Source organism: Salmo trutta, chromosome 38 (genome assembly GCF_901001165.1).
Source record: "Salmo trutta chromosome 38, fSalTru1.1, whole genome shotgun sequence".
Classification (NCBI taxonomy): Eukaryota; Metazoa; Chordata; class Actinopteri; order Salmoniformes; family Salmonidae; genus Salmo; species Salmo trutta.
Window position 1 is genome coordinate 19,656,753 of NC_042994.1, and position 27,927 is coordinate 19,684,679.

Here is a 27,927-nt window from a genome sequence, read left to right on the forward strand (position 1 = left end):
GGGAGGAGAGCGGACATCAGGAGTATGCAATTGAGATTTTCCGTGGGTTGTCAATGTTAGGATGAAAATTGGATGTTCATCATTGATTAGTAATGCCTGACCCGTGTCTATAAAATCCTGTCTGTCATCTGGACTAATTGAGATGGTAGTTGCCTGTCAAGATTAAAGTTACGATTTATAGAGCTGCCTCTGTCTGGTCTTAGACTTCATATAGTTGACGCTACACTCTCTGAACCCTCCAAACTGGCAGTGCCAAGTTGTCCTATTACATTTACCTGCCTCAATATTTTCACATCTCCGGTAGAGGGGGCGCAATGCTTTTTATTAGATACAGTATAAATTACTTTCCAATGTTAAAGAGACAAAAAACCTTTGACGCGGATGTAACCTGTAAAGATAGCACCACCTCCCGATCTTTTTGTTACCCTGTGATACCCTGGTAATTTGTACATAAGTTTACTGATTTCAGGGAGAAGTTGCTTCTTCAGATTCACCATCACTTCTGACGGGACCCTCCGGAGGAAAATAATCAATTGAATATTGATACACACCCAACTAAAAAGTAATTTTACAGGTAAATTGCAAACCTATCGAATGCAGATGAAACCGTACATTGCATAGCCTAACGTTACATTTTGCACTACTCCAAATTAGGTTGCATGCCATTATGATACTAATCTACATTTGATCTGTTGAATTGAATGCGCATTGTTCAAGAGACGTTAAATCATTTATTATAAATCCAATATATGATTTTTGTATATATTGCATCGTTGTTATAATTGGAAATTGGTTTTGTTTATAATCGCTGCATCAGACATTCGCACCATGTCGGAATTGACAGTTTCTATTCTAGGCCAATTTATTTATTTGACAGGGAAAATGCACATTAATTAACATTTAATGTGCCAGATTTAGCCAGTTTGGTCGTTTTCATCTGTAGTCCCTGGGCAGATAGGCTAGATACTAGATAGCCAACTGTGGTTTATCTTGTAACTCAAACGTTACTACGTGGTGCGATTAGTGTTAAAATATGTTATGTTGATAACGCTAAATACGACACCAATAAGATATAATGATTTATTAAACTTTAAAGTAATTACATTATTAACAAGAGCTAAACGCGGAATGGGGATGTACTTTCAGAGAGAACATGAAACTGATAGGGTGATTCAAAAGGTAGCTGGAGGGGTATTTGAACCTTTGCCAATAAAAAAGTGAATGCTGCAACCTGGTCTCAGAGCATTTCGTATCATTCTGTAAGTAAATTTGGAACACTCCATTTAGTTATCTTATGGTATGTATTAATTTGTGGATGTCCAGGGTTAGGGGAAGGATTAGCTAACATGCTAAGTTGTTGCCAATTAGCTAAAAAAGTATGTAATGTAAAAATTAAGTAATTAGCAAAAATGCTAAAGTTGTCTTTGATGAGATTCAAACATGCAACCTTTTGGGTTGCTAGATGTTCACATTGTTATACACCAAACCAACCACCCTCCCTCCTTATGATTTTCCCTTAAGTAACCTGTCTTATGTAACCATACCAAACGGAACATATCATACTAAATTGGGTGTCCTGGATTTACTTTTACTATGTTACATCTAGTCTGAGACCAGGCTGTGCTCCCACTGGAGATGTTTGTACTTGCCTAACAATTACTCTCCTGATGTAATTATTTTTCTTAACAACATACACCAACTGATGGTGCAATAAAGACGCTTTACAATTGGTTTTCACTCTGCACGCATGCAAGCACACACCCACACACACACACACACACATACACACACTGGTAGCCAATTATTCTGTAGTCAAGTTCACTGTTGTAATTATGGAGGAGAATGGCAGAGTCGTAGTTGTATGATTTACTAGTGTCTGCATCCCAGCTGACCCACTATTTGGGACAACCTTAACAGATACAGTACCTACTTTTTCAGACACTGGATACGCAATATCAATATGCCAGCATCAGCTCCTTGAACGTTAGGCATTGTGGTATTACTGTAAGTTTGCCACAGGTCATGCCCTGGAATTTGAACATGATTTTCCAAGCATTTCCTGTTTTCAATGAAGGGACATCGTGCAAAGGGGATGTTGCTCTGTCCAGCTTAGGAAAATAGTTAAATAGTAATAGAATGTGCTGAATTCTTCATTAAGGAAGTTTTTTGCTATACAGGTCATAATGCCAAATTTCAAATAGTAATGCCAATTATAATGTATGCACCATATATAGTTATAATCAGCATATAATCATATCTTATATAATTTCATGATAATATAACATAAAATGGACAGAGCTATGAATTTGGTTTGTGAGAATCATGTCCATGCTGACACAGATCTCAACTTAGTGCCTTCCTCAGCATGTGTTAGAAAACTGGAGTGAGTGAGTACTGGCCATGGGAATGTCACAGGGAGGTTGTGGACTACCATTTTGGAAACATAAAGAATACTGGACCAAATTAGATGTACTCTGCAACCATTTTGCCAATGTATACAGACATTTTTGGAACATTCTGAGACTCAACATGTTCACAAGGACACTTACTTGAAAAACACATTTTCTCACCTAATCTTTTTCTCAATGTCGCAGGGACGTCACAATGCTACGGATTTACTTGTGCTTGAGTGTTGTTGTCAACATGGCCGTCTCGCAGGAGGCTGAGGAACCCATCTCATACACGGCAAGTGCCCCTCTCACAACCTCCACATGCATACACTGCAGTGCATGCTGCAAAAAAATGGCACTAAAAGACGCAGCTCCTTACCGAAAAAACAGGCTTCTGTTCAACATTTGTGGCAACTCTTTGGTAAATATTCCACAAATTTGTGCCAAGCTCAAATTTTCAGTTTTGTGGCAAACTGGCGTCAAATTTTCAGTGACTTGTGAACTTCTGGAAAACAATTCTAGAAAGCTTGTAGCGAACATCTATTGTTTCCTGCAACATATGAATATACAAATGAGTTCAGATTTTTGGTTACTTTCTGTATTAACAACATTTAATGCAGTGTTGGGGAGTAGTGAACTACATGTACACTGAACAAAAATATAAACGCAACATTTTACTGAGTTACAGTTCATATAAGGAAATCAGTCAGTTGAAATAAATTCATTAGGCCCTAGTCTATGGATTTCACATGACTGGGACTACAGATAAGATTATGTTGGTCACAGACACCTTAAAAAAAGGTAGGGGCATGGATCAGAAAACCAGTCAGTATCTGGTGTGACCACCATTTGCCTCATGCAGTGCGACACGTCTCCTAAGCATAGAGTTGATCAGGATGTTGATTGTGGCCTGTTGAATGTTCTCCCACTCCACTTCAATGGCTGTACAAAGTTGCTGGATATTGGCGGGAACTGGAACACGCTGTCATACACACCGATCCAGAGCCACTCCGACATTATTTGTCCTAATATTAATGTATTTCTTCATTCCATTCTTTTACTTTTAGATTTGTGTATTGTTGTGAATTTATGATACTACTGCACTGTTGGAGCTAGGAACAGAAGCACAAACACCCTCAATAACATCTGCTAAATATGTGTATGTGACCAATAGATTTGATTTGATTTGAGAGCATCCCAAACATGCTCAATGGGTGGGTGACATGTCTGGTGAGTGTGCAGGCCATGGAAGAACTGGGCCATTTTCAACTTTCAAGAATTGTGTACAGATCCTTGCGACATGGAGCCGTGCAATATCATTCTGAAACATGAAGTGATGGCAGCGTATGAATGGCACGACAATGGGCCTCAGGATCTCATCACAGTATCTCTGTGCATTCAAATTGCCATCGATAAAATGCAATTGTGTTTGTTGTCCGTAGCTTATTCCTGCCAGTACCATAACCCTACTGCCACCGTGGGGCATTCTGTTCACAACGTTGACATCAGCAAACCGCTTGCCCATATGACGCCATACACGCTGTCTGCCATCTGCCTTGTACAGTTGATACCTGGATTCAGCCGTGAAGAGCACACTTCTCCAGCATGCCAGTGGCCATCGAAGGTGAGCATTTGCCCTCTGAAGTTGGTTATGACACCGAACTGCAGTCAGGTCACGACCCTGGTGAGGACGAGGAGCAGGAAGATGAGCTTCCCTGAGACGGATTCTGACAGTTTGTGCAGAAATTCTTCTGTTGTGCAAACCGACAGTTTCATCAAGAGTCTAGGTGGCTGGTCTCAGACGATCCCGCAGGTTAAGAAGTCGGATGTGGAGGTCCTGGGCTGGTGTGGTTACACGTGGTCTGCGATTGTGATGCCGATTGGATGAACTGCCAAATTCTCTAAAACGGCTTATGGTAGAGAAATTAACATTACATTTTCTGGCAATAGCTCTGGTGGACATTCCTGCAGTCAGCATGCCAATTGCATGCTCCCTCAAAACAAAATCTGTGGCATTGTGTTGTGTGGAAAAACTGCACATTTTAGTGGCCTTTTATTGTCCTCAGCACAAGGTGCACCTGTGTAATGATCATGCTTAATCAGCTTCTTGATATGCCACCCCTGTCAGGAGAATTAATTAGCTTGCAAAGGAAAAATGCTCACTAACAGGGATGTAAAGAAATTTGTGCACAATTTGAGAGAAATACGTTTTTGTGCACATGGAACATTTCTGGGATCTTTTATTTCAGCTCATTAAACATGGGACCAACACTTTACATGTTACATTTATATTTTTGTTCAGCATAGTTCAACTAGTAATTTAACTACATTTTCCAGTAGCTTGGTGGTAGTTGAGATAAATTCAAATCTAGGTAGTTAATAACTTTTTTGGCAGGTAGTGGTGCAGCTAACTACTGGAACTACACAATACTTTGTTTGCAAAAATGTTATAAATTATGGGTGAAGTAGGCAATCATTTACTTTATTTTTTGGGCATCAGATCTGCCCAATTCTCACTTGAAACATAGTTTTTGTGTTTAATAGACTAAATTAAACATTCTGTTAAGATATGACCCCGACGTGATCTGTTCTTGCAATTTGTAGTCTATGAAATTTCAGATTCACATGATGATAATTTTTTCACGGGGTAGTTTAAATGTAGTAAACTAGTTTTTCGAAGTAACTTTAGGTAGTCCTTTACACTCGTACTTGAATACGGGTTGAAAATGGCAGATTTGAACACTGACAAGAGTGTAAATTTGAACACAGTGGCTGTACAGTAACTTTTTCAACGTTACTGTACAGCCACAGATGGCGCCGATAGAGATGGCAGCTTCGCTTCTGCTTAGGAAACTGTGCAGTATTTTTTGATGTATTATTTCTTACATTGTTAGCCCGGAAAACCTTAAGTGTTATTACATACAACCGGGAAGAACTATTGGATATCAGAGAGACATCAACTTACCAGCACAACCAGCACTACGACCAGGAATACAACTTTCCCAAAGCGGATCCTTTGTCTGCACCTCCCAGGACATTTGAACTGATTCCAGAGGCCGACCCAAAACAACACTGCCGGAGGAGAGGGCGCCGGAGCGGTCTTCTAGTGAGGCTTCGGATGCGCGCACACCACCCACCGCTTCCGAGTGTATTACTCGCTAATGTCCAGTCCCTAGTTAACAAAGTTGACGAAATCAGGGCAAGAGTTGCTTTCCAAAGAGATATCCGGGATTGTAACATACTCTGTTTCACGGAAACATGGCTAGCTGGGGACATGCCGTCGGAGGCCATACAGCCAACGGGATTTTCAGTGCATCACGCTGACAGGAATAAACATCTCTCTGGTAAGAAGAAGGGCGGGGGTGTATGTTTCATGATTAATAACTTATGGTGTAATTGTAACAACATACAGGAACTCAAGTCCTTTTATTCACCTGACCTAGAATTCCTCACAATCAAATGCCGACCGTATTATCTCCCAAGAGAACTCTCCTCGGTTATCCGTCACAGCCGTGTATATCCCCCCGCAAGCGGATACCAAGACGGCCATCAAGGAAGTTCACTGGACGTTTTGCAAACTGGAAACCATATATCCTGAGGCTGCATTTATTGTAGCTGTGGATTTTAAGAAAGATAATTTGAGAAAAAGGCTACCTAAATTCTATCAGCATATCGATTGCTGTACACTAGTGAGTAACAAGCTCGAAAATTGCTACTCTAACTTCTGCGATGCATACAAGGCCCTCCCCCGCCCTCTTTTTGCCAAATCTGACCATGACCCCATCTTGTTGCTCCCCTCCTATAGGCAGAAACTAAAACAGGAAGTGCCCGTACTTAGGTGTATCCAACCCTGGTCTGACCAATCGGATTCCACGCTTCAAAGATTGCTTTGATCACGTGGACTGGGATATGTTCCCGGGTAGCCTCAGATACTAACACTGACGTATATGCTGACTCGGTGAGTGAGTATATAAGGAAGTGTATAGGAGATGTTGTACCCACTGTGACTATTAAAATCTTCCCTAACCAGAAACTGTGAAATGATGGCAGTTTCTGCTCAAAATTGAGAGCACGTACCACCGCATTTAATCATGGCAAGGCGACTGGAAATATGGCCGAATAGTTATTCCCTCCGTAAGGCAATCAAACAAGCAAACTGTCAATATAGAGACAAAGTGGAGTCGCAATTCTGGGACAGAGAGATAGAAGCTGTTTTTCAATCTCAAGACCATCAGATTGTTAAACAGCCACCACTAGCACAGAGAGGCGGTTGCCTACTTACAGACTTGATATCATTGGCCACTTTAATAAATGGAACACTAGTCACTTTAATAATGCCACTTTAAGAAGGTTTACATATCTCGCATTGCTCATCTCATATGTATATAATGTATACTGTATTATTCACTATCTATTCTTTACTATCTATTGCATCTTCCCGCTCTGTCACTGCTCATCCATATATTTTATACTGATATATTCTTATCCCATTCCTTTACTAGATTGTGTTATTAGGTTTTGTTGTGGAATTTGTTAGAAATTAGGGTTGTTGTGGAATTACTAGATATTACATGTTAGATACTGCTGCACTGTCGGATCTAGAAGCATAAGCATTTCACTACACTCGCAATAACATCTGCTAACCATGTGTACGTGAACACAGTTTTTTTATTTGATTTGAACATGCTCTACATGACGTCAGATCTCAGGGTCTCCACTTCACAGCTCTGTATGGGTTTTGACTGACAGCCGTTCTGAACTTGAGCACCACGCGCCAGTGATGCGTGGGCTGACTCATAACCCGCAGTCCCCACAGTTATATTGCGGGGAAGGCAGGTTTAGGGTCATGCAATATTGTGTGGATGAAGGGCAGGTGGGGGGCAGGTTGAATAAAGAGAAAACAATAGCCTACTGTAGCCTACTGTTCAGATGGAATAAATGAAATCTGACTGTAGGTCTATAACCTTAATATTAATTCCTGCAGAATTAAGCATTTCTTCCAGTAAAATTATACACCAACTGTAGGCAAAATTTTGACTCAGGAACCGGAGTGGAGAATTATTATTTCTTTCTTTCAGCATCTTGAGAGAATGTGAATGCGCAGTTAGATCCAGGCTGTATCACAACCAGCCATGATTGGGAGTCCCATAGGGCGGCTCACAACTGGCCCAGTGTCATCCGAGTTTGGCCGGTGTAGGCCGCCATTGTAAATAAGAATTTGTTCTTTACTGACTTGCCTAGTTAAATAAAGGTAAGGGGCCTCCCGAGTGGCACAGTGGTCTAAGGCTGTGCCACTAGAGATTCTGGGTTTGAGTCCAAGCACTGTCGCAGCCGGCTGCGACTGGAAGGCCCATGGGGCGGCGCACAATTGGCCCAGTGTCGTCCATTTTAGGGAAGGTTTTGGCCGGCAGGGATATCCTTGTCTCATCTCGCACTAGCGACTCCTGTGGCGGGCCGGGCGCAGTGCACGCTGACCAGGTCGCCAGGTGTACAGTGTTTCCTCCAACACATTGGTGCGGCTTGCTTCCGGGTTGGATGGACATTGTGTCAAGAAGCAGTGCAGCTTGGTTGAGTTGTGTTTTGGAGGACACATGGCTCTCGACCTTCGCCTCTCCTGAGTCCGTACGGGTGTTGCAGCGATGAGACAAGACTAACTACTACCAATTAGATACCACAAAAATGGGGTGTTAATTAAAAAAAACAAAAACAAAAAAAAATTATGTGGGTGAACGAACAGCTGACCTGCTCACCCCCACCACGCGCGACAAGAAGTTCCCAAACTTGGTCCTCAGGTCTCCAAGTGGTGCACGTTTTGTTTTTTGCCCTAGCACTACACAGCCGAGTCAAATAATGATTTAATGAATAAGCTTTGATCATTTTAATCAGCTGTGTAGTGTTAGGGCAAAAGCCAAAACATGCACCCGGGGACCGAGTTTGGGAAATGCTGTGCAAGGGCATTGTGAACAGGGATGGCAGATGTGGGTGTAAGCATCTGCCTCTGATACCCGAAGGTTGCAAGTTCAAATCCAATGATAGAAAGTTGTTTTTTAGATTTTTGTTTTAAGCCTAACCCAAACTTTAACTTTTTCCTTAAACATTCAGAGTTAATGCCTAACCTTAAGATTTCGGAGATAATGACTAAACTTAACCTTAAAAACATCAAAATGTGACATTTGCAACAACCTTGAAATTTGAAATTTGAACAACATGGATGAACGTCTAATTCTCAGATATAGTTAAGTAAACGATTTTTATTAAAGGTAGTTTAACTTCTTCCAGTGTGAAGTAATTGGTAGCTTGGAAAACTATATTTTCAGAGTAGCTTCCTCAACACTGATTAAATGTCTTATCTACATAAACCAAATCACACATAACTTTTAGTTTAGCTTATCTGTGAGAAGCAAGTTAATTTAAACATACTTATTAATGTACTAAATATACTAAACTACATATATTAAATGTATTAATAACAGATAAATAAATCCAATAGAACTTGGAATGATAATCAGCATGCTAAGGAAAAAAAGAGCAAAGACTGAATATTTCCCAAATAAATGTTTTATTAAAAAAAATTTATGTAGCTACAATATTTACATGAGAGAAATGTGAACACTATGGGGATTTTAACCTTAGGCTGTTTAACTACCAAATGTTCATGAGCTAAGTGATAACTGATAAGAAATTAGCTTTCAACCAATGGAAGTTAAAAGAAAAATAGACAAAATTGAAATATATATTTTTTGTAATAAATCAAACCCAGTTCAGAACTATTGCCTTTGAGTGAACTTTGTTCTTCGTCCAAAGCCTAATGACTGCACGCACTGACACAATCAGAAAACACAAAACATTGTTAAGATACTGAAAACAATTACTGGGGTCAGCTGTTACAAAATTGCCTTGATGTTGCTATGCTTCTTACTGAAACTGGCATGCTATATATTTTCAACAAGAAAACAATGATTCTACCTTGTGTAAATGCTATACAAACCAAAAAAATTAGCTAGCATAAACTGGGACTCAGGACTATCAATTCTAAATGTGTGGCCAACTGTTCCTAGAGAGCCACAGTATATGAGATATTTCTCCAGCCAAGCGGCAACACAATTGATTCAAACTAATCAATCTGTGTTTCTGCTTGGTAACTGTTTGCTTCTAGAAAGAGAAGGAAAAACACATGATCAAGATGAGCTAGCAGTTTAAAGAGCACATTTTTGCAAAGATGAAATGTATAGCAGGCTACATTTATGAGAATACTACATGTATGCATTTGCTTACCTTATCAAGCTTGAAGAAGATTACATTACACTCATTTATCACAAAAAGTGTTATGAGTGAATGCACCACATGTAATGATGTGCGCTGAGAGTCGGGAAGCAAGTTCAGGGAGTGAGTAATTTAATCAATAAACAAAACATAATACAAAACAAGAAACATGAACAACGCACAGACATGATACTGAAACAGACACAATGACGCCTGGGGAAGGACCCAAAGGGTGTGACATATATAGGGCAGGTAATCAAGGAGGTGATGGAGTCCAGGTGAGTGTCATAATGAGCGTAACGATGGTGACAGGTGTGCGCCATAACGAGCAGCCTGGTAACCTAGAGGTCGGAGACGGAGCACATGGGACAGTACTCCCCGACGCACGGCTCAAGCCACAGGACGCCAACCAAGATGATGATCCCGGGGATCAGGAGCGAACCGGTCACCACTGCTAAGGCGCTGGAACCTGTCGATCCAGCTGAGGCGCGGGAGCATGACGACCTAGAGGCCCGGAGAGAGAGCATACGTGACAGTACCCCCTCCCCGGCGCGTTCAGCTCCAGCCGCAGGACGCCAACTACAGGGACGATCCCGGGATCAGGAGCGGACCGGTCGCCTCCGCTGAGGCGCAGAAACCTGACGAACCGGCTGAGGCGGGAGAGCCTGATGAGCCGGCTGAGTTCTCCCCGGTTGCCTCGGTCGAGGCACAGGAGCCCGTCGAGCCCGCTGAGGCAGGGGAACCCATCGAACCCACCGAGGCATGGGAATCTGACAAACCGGCTGAGGCCTCCCAGGTAGCTCCGGTTCTGACACCCAGACCCGACATCACCTCCAAAAAAATTGATCAATCCCTGATGCTTCCCTTTGGTGAGGCGTCATTCTGTAACGATGTGCACTGAGAATCGGGAAGCAAGCTCAGGGAGTGAGTGACTTAATCAATAAACTAAACATAATACAAAACAGGAACAACGCACAGTCATGAAACTGAAACAGAAACAATGACGCCTGGGGAATGAATCAAAGGGAGTGGCATATATAGGGCAGGTAATCAAGGAGGTGATGGAGTCCAGGTGAGTGTCATAGTCCACGTAACGATGGTGACAGGCGTGCGCCATAACGAGCAGCCTGGTGACCTAGAGGCTGGACAGGGAGCATGTGACACCATAAACATATTTCCAGGGTGTTGATGCATCGTCTTCCCAATGTAGCCTCTTCTGACACGACGGGTTGGGGCAGGGGATCCATCTGCAAAAGTTCAGTTTTGCTCTGATCAAGTCAGCTCATATTGAGCTGGTCATATGAGCTGGTCAAGTCAGCTCATATTGAGCTGGTCATATGAGCTGGTCAAGTCAGCTCATATTGCTTGTTGCTACTTTAACTTAGCTGTTGTGCCAGCTAACACGGTACTGAACAGTGACGCTAGCTGGCTAGCATATTGACATTTGTTATTACAAGACAGCAAGTCTTTACCTAAAAATGTGTTTAGGCAAATCATTAGTTAGCTAGCTAGCTACCACATTAATTGTGCAAAAATGTGATAGCTATCTAGCTAAGTGCTAGCCACTAGCTGAGGACTAGCCAGTCAGTGGCACTGACAGTTTGCAACAACATGTGTTTCACTCTATCCCATAAAACTGCTAAACAGGCTAGCTAACATGATTTTTAAGTTTATTAGGATGTTTAATTAATAAGTTAGACACTCACTGTACAACTTCGGTAGGTAGATCACTTGGTTTGAATTTCCAATAGATTTAGCTTCTCCCACTGACTGGTCATCAATGCTTACTGGTCTTGAAACTACTTCTGGTTTGCCACTAATAAATATTGTTGCCACAAGTTTGCCACAGATTAAAATAGAATCTTGAGAGAATTGTATGTCAGAAAAACACTCTGCCGAACTGTTTGCCACTAGTGGCAATAAATATTATTGTTGCCTAAGGTTTGCTGCAGATTCACCACTAGTGTCCAACATTTGCTAAATTTTGTCGCACAATATTTAGTTTGCAGCAAATTAGCCACAAACTTATTTTTGTAAGGGACAGCACAAGCAAGAGCCAATACTGAAGGACGATATACGCTTTTCAAAGTGGGATTTCATTCAAGTCAAGGATGGGGTCAATTACAATTTTTAATTCAGGGAATGAAAATCGTCTTTGTAAACAAATGGACAATTTGCATTTCATGAAGTAAAATATTAAATCACTTCCTGGATTGAAATGTGAGTTGACCCCAACCCTGATTCATGTACCAAGTGAACGTTAATGAAAATGAACAGAGGGCTTGGAATGGACATTGATGGGATGGGATAGCATTGGCATGTCTCCAGTGGAGGATGTCTCCTTCTCGAAAAATGACTGTAGTTGAAGTTGTTGTTGTTGGAGCTGATGAATTATGGAGGTAATAACATGAGTCTGGACTCATGTAGACTGGAGACAACACATGCCTGTGCACACACAGTAGCAGATCCTGTGACTCAGACGAGAGCAAGCGAGGAGAGCAGACATTCCTCCCTGGATGGCGACAGACTAAACACATTGTTTTTGGGTGAATTAGGGAGACACAGGTGTTCTTCAGGCTGACTCCTTAATTGCTGTCTGTCTGATTTCCTCATATATAGGCTCAAAGTGGCATAACAAAGGAGCATAAGACTACATATTTAATGAGATGTAGACTGTGAAGCTTCAGAGATATGTGATACGTATTTTGTAGATCAATTAATCAATCGATTAATCAATCAATCCCTCAATCAATCAACAAACCAATCAATTGAGTACCAGATACTTATCCTCTCTTATTTCTATTCACAGTGCACAGATGGCTATACATTTGACATGGAACGACAAGAATGCAAAGGTAAGAGGTGCTTATCAACACTTTGTCAAATGTCCTTGTACGTTTCTGACTTAATGAATAGATTGATTAGTAGATTAATTGAAGAGCACTATAGAAGAAATACGATCAGTTCTAGCAGACACAAATACAGTATGTGTATACCAAGCATTTTGATGGTGGAGGTGGAGGTTTTCCTGCTATACTCATGCTGACTTGGTGGTGTTACACTCCGACCAGACCTGTCTTCAAATACTATTTCTTTTTTTCCAACCTGCAGTGACAGGTGGGTGGGATTTGCACTTTTGGGGCTATTCCACTGGTTTCATTGCGCCAAGCAAGCTCAATCAAGCCGCAGCTATAAGTAGTTGAAAGAAAACAAACTGTGGCTTACTATATGAACCCAGGTCTGTCTCTGAATGCGTTCCTCCCTTTTTCAGACATCAACGAGTGTACCACGGTGCCCGACGCCTGCAAGGGCGGCATGAGGTGCATCAACCATTTCGGAGGCTACTTCTGCCTGCCCCAGAATGCCCAGATCATCGTCAGTAATGGTGACGATGAGCCCACTGTGGCCCCTCTGGTGGAGGAGCAGCGTCCTCTGGCACCCGCCCCTGCCCTGCCTGTCCGACGGGTCATCCAGAGCTCCTTCCAAAGCCAGGGCACCATGCAGTGTGCCGCGGGGTTCGTGGTGGACGAGCTCAACTACTGCCGTGGTAAGAGTAAGCCCACGCAACATAACTGGGGAGTGTTAGGATTTGGGGCACGCTACAGTAAAATACAAATACCCTGATTTGTTATGGAAGTGTCCAGCATCATTTTAATCCTACATACAAAGATTCCATCACTCCCTGGCTAATGTAATTTGAAGTATATAGGAATGGATCTGCCAAACAGTTTTTGACCAGCGGACTGTACAGTACTCAGCATTGCAGGGGCCCCAGTTTAAATGAGCAATCCCAGCAGGCAGATTTCCCTCTGGAGTACTACCAATGCTAGTTTATGAACAGATATTGAGGCAAAAGATAGCCATCACAGATTGTCATTCAGTCAATTCAGGATTCATTCCAATTGGAATTCATTCAAATTGATTGCAGTCCCTTTTCAAGTTTAGAGCACTTTGTATGAAAACAGTTCTAGTGAAATTCCTTACTGGCACCAAAGATCTTACACTACATGTAATCCTATTTTGTTAAGCCAATAACACAGTATATGAACAGTTTATGTGCTATCTGCAGGTTATGAAGATGCATTGTATTTGATCTGTAAACCACTTAACTTCCATTTACCCCTTTGCTCTCTTTCTTTGGATGATGGATTTGCAGCCGTCATTAAAGAATGTCCTCATTTGTCTCTGTGTGTGTGTGCATGCGTGTGCATGCATGTGTGTGTGTGTGTGTGTGTGTACATGCGTGTGGGTGCGTCCTCCAATCTCCTGTTGGCAAACGGTGCAAGATTTTAGTCAAGTTGCAACATGCCAAATCCTGGCAGTAGAGGGAAACAATTGCTGTTACATAAACCATTGAATCAACATGGGGCGACAGCCAAGCCGAGCTCAGGGAAGGAAGGAGATGGTCGCCAACAACACATTCCTGAAACATATTTTTTTCTCATTTAATCATATTGTTTCTTTCATCAGAGGGACTGTCCTTAAGTTGGAATGATTCACGAACTAAAGGCAGACAGATTAGTGGTATTATGATATGTACTGTACAATATTATACAGTGTCAAATACAAAATCAAAATGATGCACCATCTCCAAATAAAATGGCTTTAGTAATTGATACTTTTCCAGTTTGTCATTACAGTCAAAACGTACACTGTTACCAAGGAAGGTTATTGCAGTGTCTTGTTCTTACAACTGGTAAACATTTGCCACATGCTGCCTGCGAGTCTGGTAACTAATGCTAATAAGACCGTGGCACTTGACTATTAATAAAAGTTCACAAGGCGGGATTTAACTCCAGCCTTAATTCTTCAATGTTTACAGATCTGGAAAGGTTTGAGCAGTGTAGTGGAATAGCTTCATCAAAATGCTTCCACATTCCAGATAGGCAAACATTGAAGGGTTAGGGCCAAGAGGAAGAGATAGGGAGGGAATTAGGACTAGAGGCCGTGCTATTATTATGTTGCACTGCTGAACAAAGTAGGGCTGTGTGCATTAGGACATACAGTAACAAAAATGTTTTGCAATAGAAAACGAAAACAAGTATTTCTTATTGGATAAGTTCAGATAGTACCTCTCCATTTCACTCTGTTTCCAAAAGTTTTTTTTTCACTACGTGCCTACTGAACACAGCCTAGGGATTCCTTTTCCAGGAAATGTGGGCGTAAATAAACACTTTTGAATTGATCTCAGCATATGATCTGTGGAGACAAACTTAAAATGAGTCACCTAAAAATGAGTGGCTGCTTCCAGTAAGATTGCTTTAGGTAACAATATCCCTAACTCAATTGTGACAATGTTAGATGCAAGTTTATTTTTGACAAGTTAGCTCGTCTTTGTCTTCATTTTCATCCTGCACAGCTCAAAAGCCTGGAGAGGTTTGTGCCCCATTTGTGTTAGAAGTGGACTAGTTAAACCCTTAGGATCTGTAATCACTGATTTGTAACTGAAAATATCATGTGAATGCAAGGTTTCCACCCTATTGCTTTCACCAATCCAACCTGGTCAGATTAGTGATTTGTCATTTCTTCCCAAGGGAAGAAGAACATATTTCTAAAGTATTGGAACAGAGCCTGAGTATTCTACTGTTCAATACATTGACTGTAAGGTTCAATAGCAACTCGTTATTGAAGAACCACAAAGAGGAGACAACCAGCAGACACTGACTAGAGCCATCACACATCTCATCCACCTCAGACATGGACAGATAGGTCCACCAAAACAGTAGTCACAACATCACTGCATGTGCTTACTTATGGCCTTTAGTCTTTGGCATTTGATTTGGTCTGCGGAATATTTTTCCAGAAGCATAGGTCCCTTGTTTACTCTCTTTCGTAATTTCAAAGGAAGAGCTGTTGCCCTTCTCAAAACAGTAGTTTCTCATCCTGGATGTTTACATATTTGAAGTGGTGGGGGGGGGGGGGCTTCCCTCAGTAGTCCCCTTGCGATGAAACATCTTGAACCTGACACCTTGACGGAATGAGAATATATAGGGGTGCTTGGCACAGCATTCTTGCAACGGCACAGGGATCTTTGTAAGCCAAGCTTTTTGTATGAAATGTTCTGGGGGCGGGTGGGGGACAATATGTGCAAGTACTCTGTAGTGAGGTTGTATTTCAACGTTGTAGTTTTATCAAATTCTGGCAAGAAGTATTATATTTTAAGGTGTCGTGTTTTTTTGCACTCGTATTTCTGGCACGGTATGTTAATTACTCTATTATGCTACATAAAACTCAAGTTTGATTTCAGGATTGGTTCACCTCTGTCAGCATGTCAACTTGTCACTGGTCTTAATTTCTAGGGAAAAAAGGTTGTTGGGTGACAGTATCATCACTTTTTCCCCTCATACATGCTGAGTGGAGGCCAGCTTTGATCATTAGGGCTATTCACCTCCCAATCCCACCAGCCAAAAGCAGGGTCAGCCGGGCTTTGTTAACTGGGAGTGTGTGTGTGTGTGTGTGTGTGTGTGTGTGTGTGTGTGTGTGTGTGTGTGGTTGAAAGGGGAACTTGTTTCCACAGACTTCCAGCCTCCAGGATGACATAGTTCTCACATTGTGTCCATCACTGTCGTCACAAAATGAGTTACATCAGCAGGGTAAGAGTAGCCTGGTCTCAGATCTGTTTGTGCTGTCAATGACCATAGGATTTGGCAATAAATACAGCACAAACATATCTGGAAGCAGGCTAGGGTATGAGGGGATCGGTGCGTTGAGCCGTTGAGCTTTCTGAACAGACTTGGTGTTCTCTCCCACACATTTAACACCTCCAACTCCCTGTATATAAATCCCCTATTTTTAGTGCCACCCCAGAAAAAATGCTTTTGTTGATCCAGGAAATGGAACATCAGAAAGTGTAGTCCGGACCGCAGAGTGTGTTTTGGATCAACATGTCCCATGAAATTTGGCCCATGTTATTTTTTAGATAACAAAAATAAATGTGAAAACATGGAACTAGCATGTTTTACAATGCTGTGTATCACTGGGAAATAATTTTGACATGCAAACAATGTGCATTTTACATTGAATTCAAGGAGTGAAATAGTTTTGTACAGGGCTGGCTGATATCACAGGACACACTGGAAGTGACTAAGGAGGAACCTCTCCAGCTCTTGGTTCATCCTCTCCGCCTGCCCTTTGGACTGAGGCCAGTACACAGAAGTGAGGCTGACTGTGACCCCCAGCTTCTCCATGAAGGCTTTCCATACCCGTGACGTGAATACGTGGAGACGATGTTCTCCGGAAGGCCATACTGCCGGAAGACCTGCTGGAACAGTGCCTCAGTGACCTGGAGAGTGGTAGGGAGACCAGAGAGAGGGATAAAATGGCAGGATTTAGTGAATCTGTCCACAACAACCATAATAGTAGTGAAACCATCAGAATCAAATCAATCACATTTATTTATAAAGCCCTTTTTACATCAGCCTATGTCACAAAGTGCTGTACAGAAACCCAGCCTAAAACCCCAAACAGCAAGCAATGCAGATGTAGAAGCACGGTGGCTAGGAAAAACTCCCTAGAAAGGCCAGAACCTAGGAAGAAACCTAGAGAGGAACCAGGCTCTGAGGGTTGGCCAGTCCTCTTCTGGCTGTGCTGATCTCCCCAGAAGAGAGGAGATCAGTGATTAAATCAATGGACAGATGAGGCCAAGGCTGCTGAAGCACGGAAAGGGTTTCCCTGCTGGAGTGTGCCGGGGAGATTTGGTTTGGGCACATACGGAGCAGGTGTTGACGTAGCGGACGATGTCGTGCGCCAAGGTTGGCCACCAGTACTTAGCGGAGATGGATTGAATGGTGCGGGTGATACCTGGGTGTCCAGCGGCAAGGGATGTGTACGCCCAGGTCAACAGCCGATCCCTTACCTCCTTGGGAATGTAGCTGTGCTCCGGAGGGCAGGTAGCAGGTGCGGGTTCCCTCTCCAGAGCCTGGCGGATGTCCATGTCTACATCCCAAAGCACGGGGGCAACGATTCGGGAGGGCGGAATGATATGTGCACTCAGGACAGGAACCTCTCCCGAATCGTTGAGACGGGACAGGGCATCGGCTTTGATGTTTTTTTAACCTGGGCGGTATGACAGGGTGAAGTTGTCACAACGCCAAGATAACCCAAAAATATTGTATACATGTGCATACTACTCTAAAAAACTGTCTCCTGCAGAGTGAAGTTGGCACTAGAGTGGAGACACTGGCTGGATGGCGCCAAGGACACATTTCTCATCCTCACCGACCATCGGAACCTGGAGTACATATGGACAGCGAGGCAGCTGAACCCGCACCAAGTAAGGTGGACCCTTTTCTTCACTAGATTCACAGGACAGCTCCCACACCCACTTCTGAGACGTCCACCTCCACCACAAAGGGCAGCATAGGATCTCGGTGTTTCAGCAACGGGGCCGAGGTGAAACGACCCTTCGGTAGGTGGAAGGCCTCATCGGCTGCAGGACTCCACACCAACTTGCGGGGGTCACCCTTGAGGAGAGAGGTGAGAGGAGAGGCGATGGAGCTGAAGTTCTTAATCCAGCGGCAGTAGAAGTTGGGAAACCTCAAAAAACGTTTTCCCTTTACGGTGGTTGGGACTGGCCATGACCTTTCTGCCCCGACCTTCCTTTCATCCATAACCACTCCTTGCGGGCTGACCCGGTATCCAAAGGAGACAGTGGCTTGATGGAACTGGTACTTCTCCGCTTTGACGTACAGGTTGTTCTACAGGATGCGTCCCAGGACTACCCGGATGTGGGCGGTGTGATCTTCCAAGTTGGCCAAGTAGATCAGGATGTCGTCAATATACACGACCACCTGACGCCCAAGTATGTCCCAGAACACCTTGTTCACGAATGCCTGGAACACCGACAGAGCATTGGCTAATCCATAAAGCATCACCAAGTACTCATAGTGCCCAGACATTGTGCTGAAGACCATTTTCCATTCATCCCCCTCCCAGATGTGGATCAGATTGTAGGCACGCCGCAGGTCCAGATTAGTAAAAAACAGGACCCCATGGAGCTGTTCAATGGCACCAACAGGAGAGGGTAGCGGTACTTGGTGGTGATGGAATTGAGACCTCTGTAGTCGATGCATGGACGTAGACCTCCCTCCTTTCTTGGCCATGAAGAAGAAGCCTGCCGACGCAGGGGAAGTGGATGGGTGGATGAAACTCTGTAGAGAGCCTCCTGGATGTACTCCTTCATAGCCTTGGTTTCAACCACTGACAGTGGGTAGACAGTGCGCAGAGTCTGCTAACAGGCACAGTCCCAGGGGCTACGAATAGGGAGAGAGGTAGCACAGGTCTTGGAGAAAACCTCCCGGAGATCCTGCTTACCTCCGGGATGTTGGCCTGGAGGGCAACCACACGGTCCCGTGTGGCTCAGTTGGTAAGCATGGTGTTTGCAACGCCAGGGTTGTGGGTTTGATTCCCACGGGGGACCAGTACGGGGGGGGGAAAATTATGAAATGTATGAACTGTATACATTCACTACTGTAAGTCGCTTTGGATAAGAGCGTCTGCTAAAATGACTAAAATGTAAAACAAAGACAAAAACAATCAATGCAGCCACGGAGAACAGAACTGGGGAACTGACAAATATAGGGGAGGCAATAAACAGGTGATAAGTGAGTCCAGGTGAGTCCAATAATGCTGATGCGTGTGACGAGGGAAGGCAGGTGTGCGTGCGTGATGGATGGCAGGTGTGCGTGATGCAAGGCAATCTGGCGCCCTCAAGTGCCAGGGGGAGGGAAGAGTGGGAGCAGATGTGACAAAACCAATACAGCCTGAAGACTGAGGCTACTGAGGGCTAAATAAAGGGGAAGTAATCAAGGTACTGATGAAGTCCAGGTGTGCATAATGATGGTTGCCAGTTGTGCGTAATGTGGGTTGCCAGGACCAGTGGTTAGTAGACCGGTGACATCGAGCGCCGACGCGGAAGTAGGCGTGACAACTTTCCTGCGCATGTTGGTGTCAACCAAGGAAAATAAATCCATAGTGCCTTTGCATGGTAGGCACATATCATCAAACTTCTCATCAGGTCTTGCTTGACTGATACCAAGCCTAATGTGTTTTATCTTATCTCCCATCACATTTAGATGTGCAGGAAGGTTCAAATAGGTTTGCGTGGGTAGGATTTATCAGGCCATCAATGGTTGAGAAGAGCAATCTCAAATTATTCTGATTATTAGTGATCAAGTTCGAAAAATGAGCCCGTCTAGCATTTCTAATTGCCTTGTTATACAGTATGTGCCAAGTTGTTCTCTCAGAATATCATAATGGACCTGAAATTTTGACTTTTCCACTTCCGCTCTGCCTTTCTGCAATTTCTCTTTTAATTTATTAGTCCCTCCTTGTCTTGCAGATGTGAACGAGTGTGAGGGGAGCAACCCCTGTCAGCACCAGTGCTACAACATCATGGGCTCCTTCATCTGCCAGTGTGAGCAGGGTTATGAGCTAGCCTCTAACCAAGCCTCCTGCCAAGGTACTGCAAGTCAATATTAGGAAGGTGTTCCTAATGTTTGGTATTCTCAGTGTATATTTATCAGTACCTTAATGTATACTGATACAATTTTACAATCCCCCCACTCACACCTAATATTTTCTTTCCTGAGAAGTTTCTGTCAGCCTCCTCCCCTTTAAGGGTTGACCTCGTAATATTTATCTATTTGTAGATATCGACGAATGCGCCTTCTCGAGTTACATGTGCCAGTGGCAGTGCGTGAATCAGCCCGGAGGATATGTCTGTGCCTGTCCCGAGGGATACCAGCTCCAAGGCAACCGAATGTGCCAAGGTAAATAGGCCTGTTTCAACTAGAATAATATCTAGCCCTCTCTTACACCAGCAGCAAGTCGTACGTCATAATAATGAATCTCAATACCTGTTTACCTGAATCCCCAATGATAACTCATTGGCTTTAGGCCTAGATTTTACTTGTATCTTGGTATAAAGTCAGTATTGACACTTGATTAACAAGCAGTACATGAGATAGACATGATAGTTTCACAATTAGTTTTAAGCTACGCATTGCTTGTTTACAAAGACTACAAGACAGTTGCACTAAGCTCATAATCTATGTTAAGTTATTTTCTTATTGAAATTACCATTGACTACATTTTCTCTCAGTAGCTACATTTTCTCTCCATTGACAGACATAGATGAGTGTGAAACAGGAAACAACTGCCGCGAGGACGAGATGTGTTGGAACTACTTTGGCGGTTTCCGCTGCTACCCCAGGAACCCTTGCCATGAGCCCTATGTGAAGACAGGAGAGGGGTGAGTATGGTCCGGTGAAATGCATGATGATAATCACATGATGAGTAACCTTGATTGGGACCTGAAGTCTTTGCGGGCTAACACAGTATTGTGGGGTGCAGGAGACCCAGGTTCAAACCCAGATGGTTACATAGTATACATAGTATGGACCCTTAAATGACCACATAGAGTGGCTGCATGACTTTTATTTGCTGACGGGATGATGTTTCGGGCTGTGGATGCTCTCAACGGAGGGGGGGTATTTTTCTCTGCTCTGCTGACAAGTATTTCTACGCTCATACAGGAGTAATTAAGGCCTAGTGCACTAATTTGGTTATTATTATTATTCATTTTTTATGAGTATTTATTTTTTAAATTGTGATTAATCAGGGGGTGCTGCAGCACCCTCAGCACCGCCACTTCCCGCGCCTATGGGTAGGCCTGATCACCGTGTGGTGTCAGGACAACAACCTCTCCCTCAACGTCTGCAAGACAAAGGAACTGATCGTGGACTACAGCCAACGAAGGGCTGAGCATGCCTCCATTCACATCGACGGGGCTGTTGTGGAGCATGTCAAGAGCTTCAAGTTCCTCAGTGTCCACATCACTAAGGATCCACACACACCAACACAGTCTTGAAGAGGGCAATGCCAATGCCAACGTCAATGCCTCTTCTTCCTCAGGAGGCTGAAAGATTTTGGCATAGGCCTTCAGATCCTCAAAATGTTCTACAGCTGCACCATTGAGAGCATCTTGACTGGCTGCATCACTGTTTGGTATGGCAACTTCTTGGCATCCGAACGCATAGCGCTACAGAGGGTAATGCGTACGGCTCAGTACATCACTGGGGCCAAGCTCCATGCCATCCAGGACCTCTATACCAGGTGGTGTCAGAGGAAGGCCCTAAAAATTGGACTATCTGCATTGACCCTTTTTGCACTAACTTTTTTGACTCATCACATACAGTGCCATCAGAAAGTATTCACACCCCTTGACGGTTTCCACATTTTGTTGTGTTATAACCTGAATTTAAAATTGATTTAAATTGAGACGTTTGGATCAATGGCTTACACACAATACCCCATAATGTCAAAGTGGAATTATGTTTTTCCAGATTTTTGCAAATTAATTACAAATAAAACTATTCAATGCCTTTGTTATGGCAAGCTTAAATACTGTATGTTCAGGAGTAAAAATGTGCAAGTCACATAATAAGTTGCATGGACTCACTCTGTATGCAATAATAGTGTTCAACATGATTTTTGAATCACTACCTCATCTCTGTATCCCACACATATGATTATCTGTAAGGTCCCTGTCATATTCGTGTATATAGGTGGCAGGGAAGTCAGGTGCAGGAGAAACCAAGTTGGTTAATAATGGAGTATTTAATTTTTTTTTTAAACTCCAAAACCAAAGTACAAAATAAATGGGTAAAGTATACCCGTCGCATACCGATACACAAACCCACGTAACATAACATCACAAACAATCACCGACAAGGACATGAGGGGAAACAGAGGATTAAATACACAACATGATTAATTGGATTGGAAACAGGTGTGTAGGAAGACAAGACAAAACCAATGGAAAATGAAAAACTGATCAATGATGGCTAGAAGACCGGTGACGTCGACCGCCGAGCACCACCCGAGCAAGGAGGGGCATCGACTTCGGCAGAAGTCGTGACAGTCCCTCAGTCGAGCAGTGCATTTCAAAAATAGATTAAACCACAAAGACCAGGGAGGTTTTCCTATTGGTAGATGGATAAAATAAAAATAAAAATGCAGACATTGAATATCCCTTTGAGCATGGTGAAGTTATTAATTACACTTTGGATGGTGTATCAGTACACCCAGTCACTACAAAGACACAGGCGTGCTTCCTAACTCAGTTACCGCCAAAGGTGCTTTTACAAAGTATTGACTCGGGGGTGTGAATGCTTGTGTAAATGAGATATTTCTGTATTTCATTTTCAATACATTTGCAAACATTTCTTAAAACATGTTTTCACTTTGTCATTATGGGGTATTGGGTGTAGAGATTGGGTGAGAGAAAAAAAAGATTGAATCAATTTTGAATTCAGGCTGTAAAACAACAAACTGTGGAATAAGTCAATGGGTATGAATACTTTCTGGAGGCACTGTACACTGCTGCTAATGTTGATTATTTATCCTGTTGCCTTGTCACATTATTCCTAGTTATATGTACAATATCTACCTCAGTTACCACGTACCCCAGCACATTGACTCGCTGCTGGTACCTGTGTATATAGCCAAGTTATCCTTAGTCATTGTGTGTTTTATTATTGCTTTTATTATTACGTGTTATTACTTTTCTATTATTTCTCTATTTCCTTTCTCTCTGCATTGTTGGGAAGTAATCATTTCACTGTTACTCTACACCTGTTGTTCATGAAGCATGTGACAAATAACATTTGATTTGATTTTGAGGATTCCTTTCCCCGTGCACTAAACAACCTTACGTGTTACTTTACGTAAAACAAACAAAACAAATTGACGCAGTTGCTGCTCCTCCCCTGCTCCCTCACTCAGGATTTTATTCTCAATTGGCCTATACCTCCGAGGGATCAAACCATTCTCAAAAATTAGGAGGACATGATCGACATGAGGTATAAACTAATTTAGGTTAAGGTTAAGATTACATCATTGCAAATATAAGCAGGAGGCAGCCAGGCAGTGTAAGTAGTGTTATTTTTCAGTATCTAGGCTACAACATAAGTTACACACATTGGTGGGGAGTTACAGATGGATAAAAGTGTCAGCTAAAATGACCTCATAGCTAAAACCCCATAAGCCACATGTATAAAAGTATCTGCTAACATGACCACATCCAATGGTTCTCTCTGTCTCTGCATGTCTGTAGGCGTTGCAGCTGCCAGTCGCCCACAATGTGCAGAAGCCTGCCACCATCCATCGTCTACAAGTACATGAGCATCTCGTCGGAGCGCTCCGTCCCAGCCGACATCTTCCAGATCCAGGCCACCAGCGTCTACCCTAACATGCACAACACCTTCAGGATCAAGTCTGGCAACGAGGGAGGGGAGTTCTTCCTCAGGGTGAGCCCAGAGATGTTTCAGTCACTCACCAGGCATTAACGTTACCATCATGTCAGATGGTGTCAGCATCTGAATGATCTCTCATCAACTGTGTTATTTAAACACTTATTTGAGGTAGGGGGTGGTTTCAGATGTTTTGGTTGCCCTTTGCTATTTAGGGAATATCGTGTGAGACAGTCCCTTTAATTAAATCATCTTTTGACTTCCCCTCATTGCGATCCCTTACCCTTAAATGGATAGCTCACACACATTTCCCACTTACATCATTTATTATATTGGATATCTATTTATTTTATTGGATATCTAAAAAGTAGTTTATAGGTAGGTTTGAAGCAGATATTCTAATATTCACACCAAAAATTATACAAATTTTACCGGCAATGGTGTGTTTCCATCAAACTGACTTCTTGCGACTAAAAAGCTGTGCGTAATGACGTAGTGCACATAAAAAGGTACTTAATTTACAGAATAAAAAACTGTGCAATATGTTTCCATCCCACTTTTAACTTTGTCGATAGTTTTGGCACAAAAAGTCTGCGATAAACAGCAAATGTGCTTTTCTTGTTCCAGCCAACAGCTCGTAGATACTGTACATAGTGCAGAGGATACATGAGGAGATTATGGATAAGCACAAGATCATTTGTCAATTGGCAGCCAAGCACCGATCATCTTGTCACCAGCATACAATTTAAGACCCTCAATATTTATTGGAAAGGAGCATCAAGCTCATCACTGTGAACGTTCACTACTCTGTAAAATGTATCACTACTTATTTAATCTGTAGCCTAATGAACTGATTTTTTCCCAAGTTGTAGTAGGACCATACAACATAGCATCGTGTGACTGCAAGTTTACTGTGACAAATGCGCAAAAAAGTGTTTTCACTGCCATTTGTTGCATTATCTATTTCACAGACCCAAAAAATATCCACCCCAGTCTAGCGTATTTTGTTCTATCAACATTTTAGGAATATTTATTGCCAATTGCTTGTTTTTATCCAACAAGTGTAAAATAATGGTAGTGATAGGACCCTTGTTAGCATCCTCAGAACATGCTAACCTAAATAATCCCTTTAACCTACCAGCGCTCCAGTAACGTCAGCGCCATGCTGGTGATGACCAAGCCGCTGACCGGACCGCGGGAGCACGTGGTCGACCTGGAGATGGTCACCCACAACAATGCCCTCAACTACCGCTCCAGCTCTTTGCTCCGGCTCACCATCATCGTGGGACCCTATGCCTTCTAAGTTCCAGTTATAAATTGCTCTTAGGCACTGATCTTAGATCAGTTTACCTGTCCCCATATCTCATATTATCCATTAGTGGATAAAATGCAAAACTACTCAGCCCTCTTACTCCCTGCCAGACCCTCACAAGGCCTAACACTCTCTGTACTGCTTGGATCTAATAGAGATATCCACATACTCCCTGCAAGGGTTTCCCATTCCTGGTCCTTGTCCTGTGTTGGCTAGTTTTCATTCAAATTGATGGCTGTATAAATTGGGATTGAATGTATATTGTCTAATCTGCTGGTTGAGCACTGGACTGGGTGAAATTGTTTTGTTTTAGCTCAAAGTGTGTATTCCTTTCTTAGAGAAGGAACCATTTGATAATTGCAGTGTAAACCAACACATACATAGAACACATACTGTAGGAGCAGGAGGGTGAAATAGCCAGGCCACAAAATAGTAACTTTATGCATCACTGGCTAACGATAACATTGTAAGAGCATAACGTGACTTAAATTGAAAACAACTCCTTCTTATTCATCCCTTGCTAAATGTACGTATTGCGCTGTAGTAGGAGAATGAGTTCACGTTACATTGAAATCTTTGTGAAATCTCAACCTTAGTCTAGTCAAGATGTGTTTTCCTGCAGAGAAATAACCAGTGTTTGAAATCACACTTGCCCTTTTTTATATTTTACCATAGTTGCCAAGTGAGGTTCACAATCACATCATATCCCCTTTAAGATCACTGATTTTGTTTGTTTGGAGAGCTTTTCACTTATGTAGTTGAAAAGAAATGTACAGTAATGCAATGTGATGTCAATATAAATACCAATTGTCTTTGAAAAGAGACATATCTGTTTCAGTTTTCTTGAAGAGAGATAATCTCTTGGACGAACTTCGAGCTTCTGACCAAATTGCGTGAGATTTTAGTTCTGTGTTAACCGAGATTAGAAGAGAGACAAAGGTACCTAAAACAGTCAAGCTTATTGGTGAAGTGTGATTTATTGGGTTACAAGTGTAGTGCGAGGACAGTGATGGAACAGTTTGCAATGTGTTGTAATCTAATGGCATCCTTAACGAATGGAAATGTATGATCACATCAACCCCCATCGGAGAGTTGCTCGGCAACCTCTGTCCAATGGGAATAAAGCAATAACGCTTTTGGACGCAAAAATTATACTTTCAGGAAATCATTGGCAGTGTTGTTTGGTCATATAGGCAGGGGAATTGTTGCTTAACATGTCTGTATGTGTGCCAGAGTGCCTTTTGATTCTGCACAGCATTTCCAGTCAACGATCTGCAACAAACAGTTAGGTCATTTAGACAGTGCCTTTCATAAGGAGTCATGGTATCACAAATTGAGATATCTCGGGTCTTTAAGTAGAGGATTTGACTCATGCTTGACAATCAACAGGGAAGCTCAATTGAATCAAAAGTTTCCCACTTCCAATAACATGCCATTTCAACTGCGTATGTACTATATATATAGGTAGGTACAGTGTGATTACAGTATTGCATATCTCTATGGTTTTAACAGTCAATTTGAGCAAATGTCTGTTTGTAAAAAGTGTTAAGGAGGTAACAGTTGTAGACCTATCATAAATAACAATGTGTACCTACACTGTGGTTGCAATGTACCTGCCTATATAATATACCTATATAACTACCATGTAGATACATAGTTCTGGCAACAATATTATGTGGAACCAAATGTGGCTACATTCCAATATGAAAATTATTTCTTGGGGTGATAATAAAATGTAATTAAAGACTGAAAATTGCCAATATAAATGTCTTATTTTATAGGCAGGAAGTCCACTTGTAGCTCTAATACATAAAACATTCTTGAGACTTAACATTTTTAAATATACACTACCGTTCAAAAGTTTGGAGTCACTTAGAAATGTCCTTGTTTTTGACAGAAAAGCACATTTTTTTGTCTATTAAAATAACATAAAATTGATCAGAAATACAGTGTAGACATTGTTAATGTTGTAAATGACTATTGGAGCTGGAAACGGCTGATATTTTATGGAATATCTACATAGGTGTACAGAGGCCCATTATCAGCAACCAACACTCCTGTGTTCCAATAGCACGTTTGTGTTAGCTAATCCTATCAGGTTTCAAGGTAAGATCCAGATGCAGACCGTGTCGAAGTAACAGTGTTTATTACAGCAACAGCGGCAAAGGTACAGGACGGCAGGCAGGCTCAGGGTCAGGTCAGGCAGAGGTCGGTAATCCAGAGGTGGGGCAAAGGTACAGGATGGCAGGCAGGCTCAGGGTCAGGTCAGGCAGAGGTCGGTAATCCAGAGGTGGGGCAAAGGTACAGGATGGCAGGCAGGCTCAGGGTCAGGTCAGGCAGAGGTCGGTAATCCAGAGGTGGGGCAAAGGTACGGGATGGCAGGCAGGGTCAGGGGCAGGCAGAGTGGTCAGGCGGGTGGGTACAGGGTCAGGACAGGCAGAGGTCGGTAATCCAAAGGTGGGGCAAAGGTACAGGACGGCAGGCAGGCTCAGGGTCAGGTCAGGCAGAGGTTGGTAATCCAGAGGTGGGGCAAAGGTACAGGATGGCAGGCAGGCTCAGGGGCAGGCAGAGTGGTCAGGCGGGTGGGTACAGGGTCAGGACAGGCAAGGGTCAAAAACCAGGAGGACGAGAAAAGAGAGACTGGGAAAAATCAGAAGCTGACACAAAAACGCTGATTGGCTTGACAAACGAGACGAGCTGGCAATAGACA

General features: G+C 42.7%; 1 protein-coding gene across 2 annotated transcripts; it reads left to right on the forward strand.

Annotated features, from left to right (window-relative positions):
• Positions 1 to 343: 343 nt before the first annotated feature.
• On the forward strand, positions 344 to 26,970 carry LOC115177941 (EGF-containing fibulin-like extracellular matrix protein 1). 2 transcript variants are annotated; one of them, XM_029738936.1, is made up of 9 exons: positions 344 to 562; positions 2,595 to 2,685; positions 12,463 to 12,508; positions 12,925 to 13,200; positions 19,993 to 20,112; positions 20,303 to 20,422; positions 20,781 to 20,904; positions 23,770 to 23,962; positions 25,047 to 26,970. In XM_029738936.1, the coding sequence occupies exons 2-9, from the start codon at positions 2,605 to 2,607 to the stop codon at positions 25,206 to 25,208; spliced, it is 1,122 nt and encodes a 373-aa protein (XP_029594796.1). In that variant the 5' UTR covers positions 344 to 562; positions 2,595 to 2,604; the 3' UTR covers positions 25,209 to 26,970. The 2 variants fall into 2 exon arrangements, with proteins under 2 accessions (XP_029594796.1, XP_029594795.1); XM_029738935.1 differs by having other exon boundaries at positions 346 to 574.
• Positions 26,971 to 27,927: the final 957 nt, after the last annotated feature.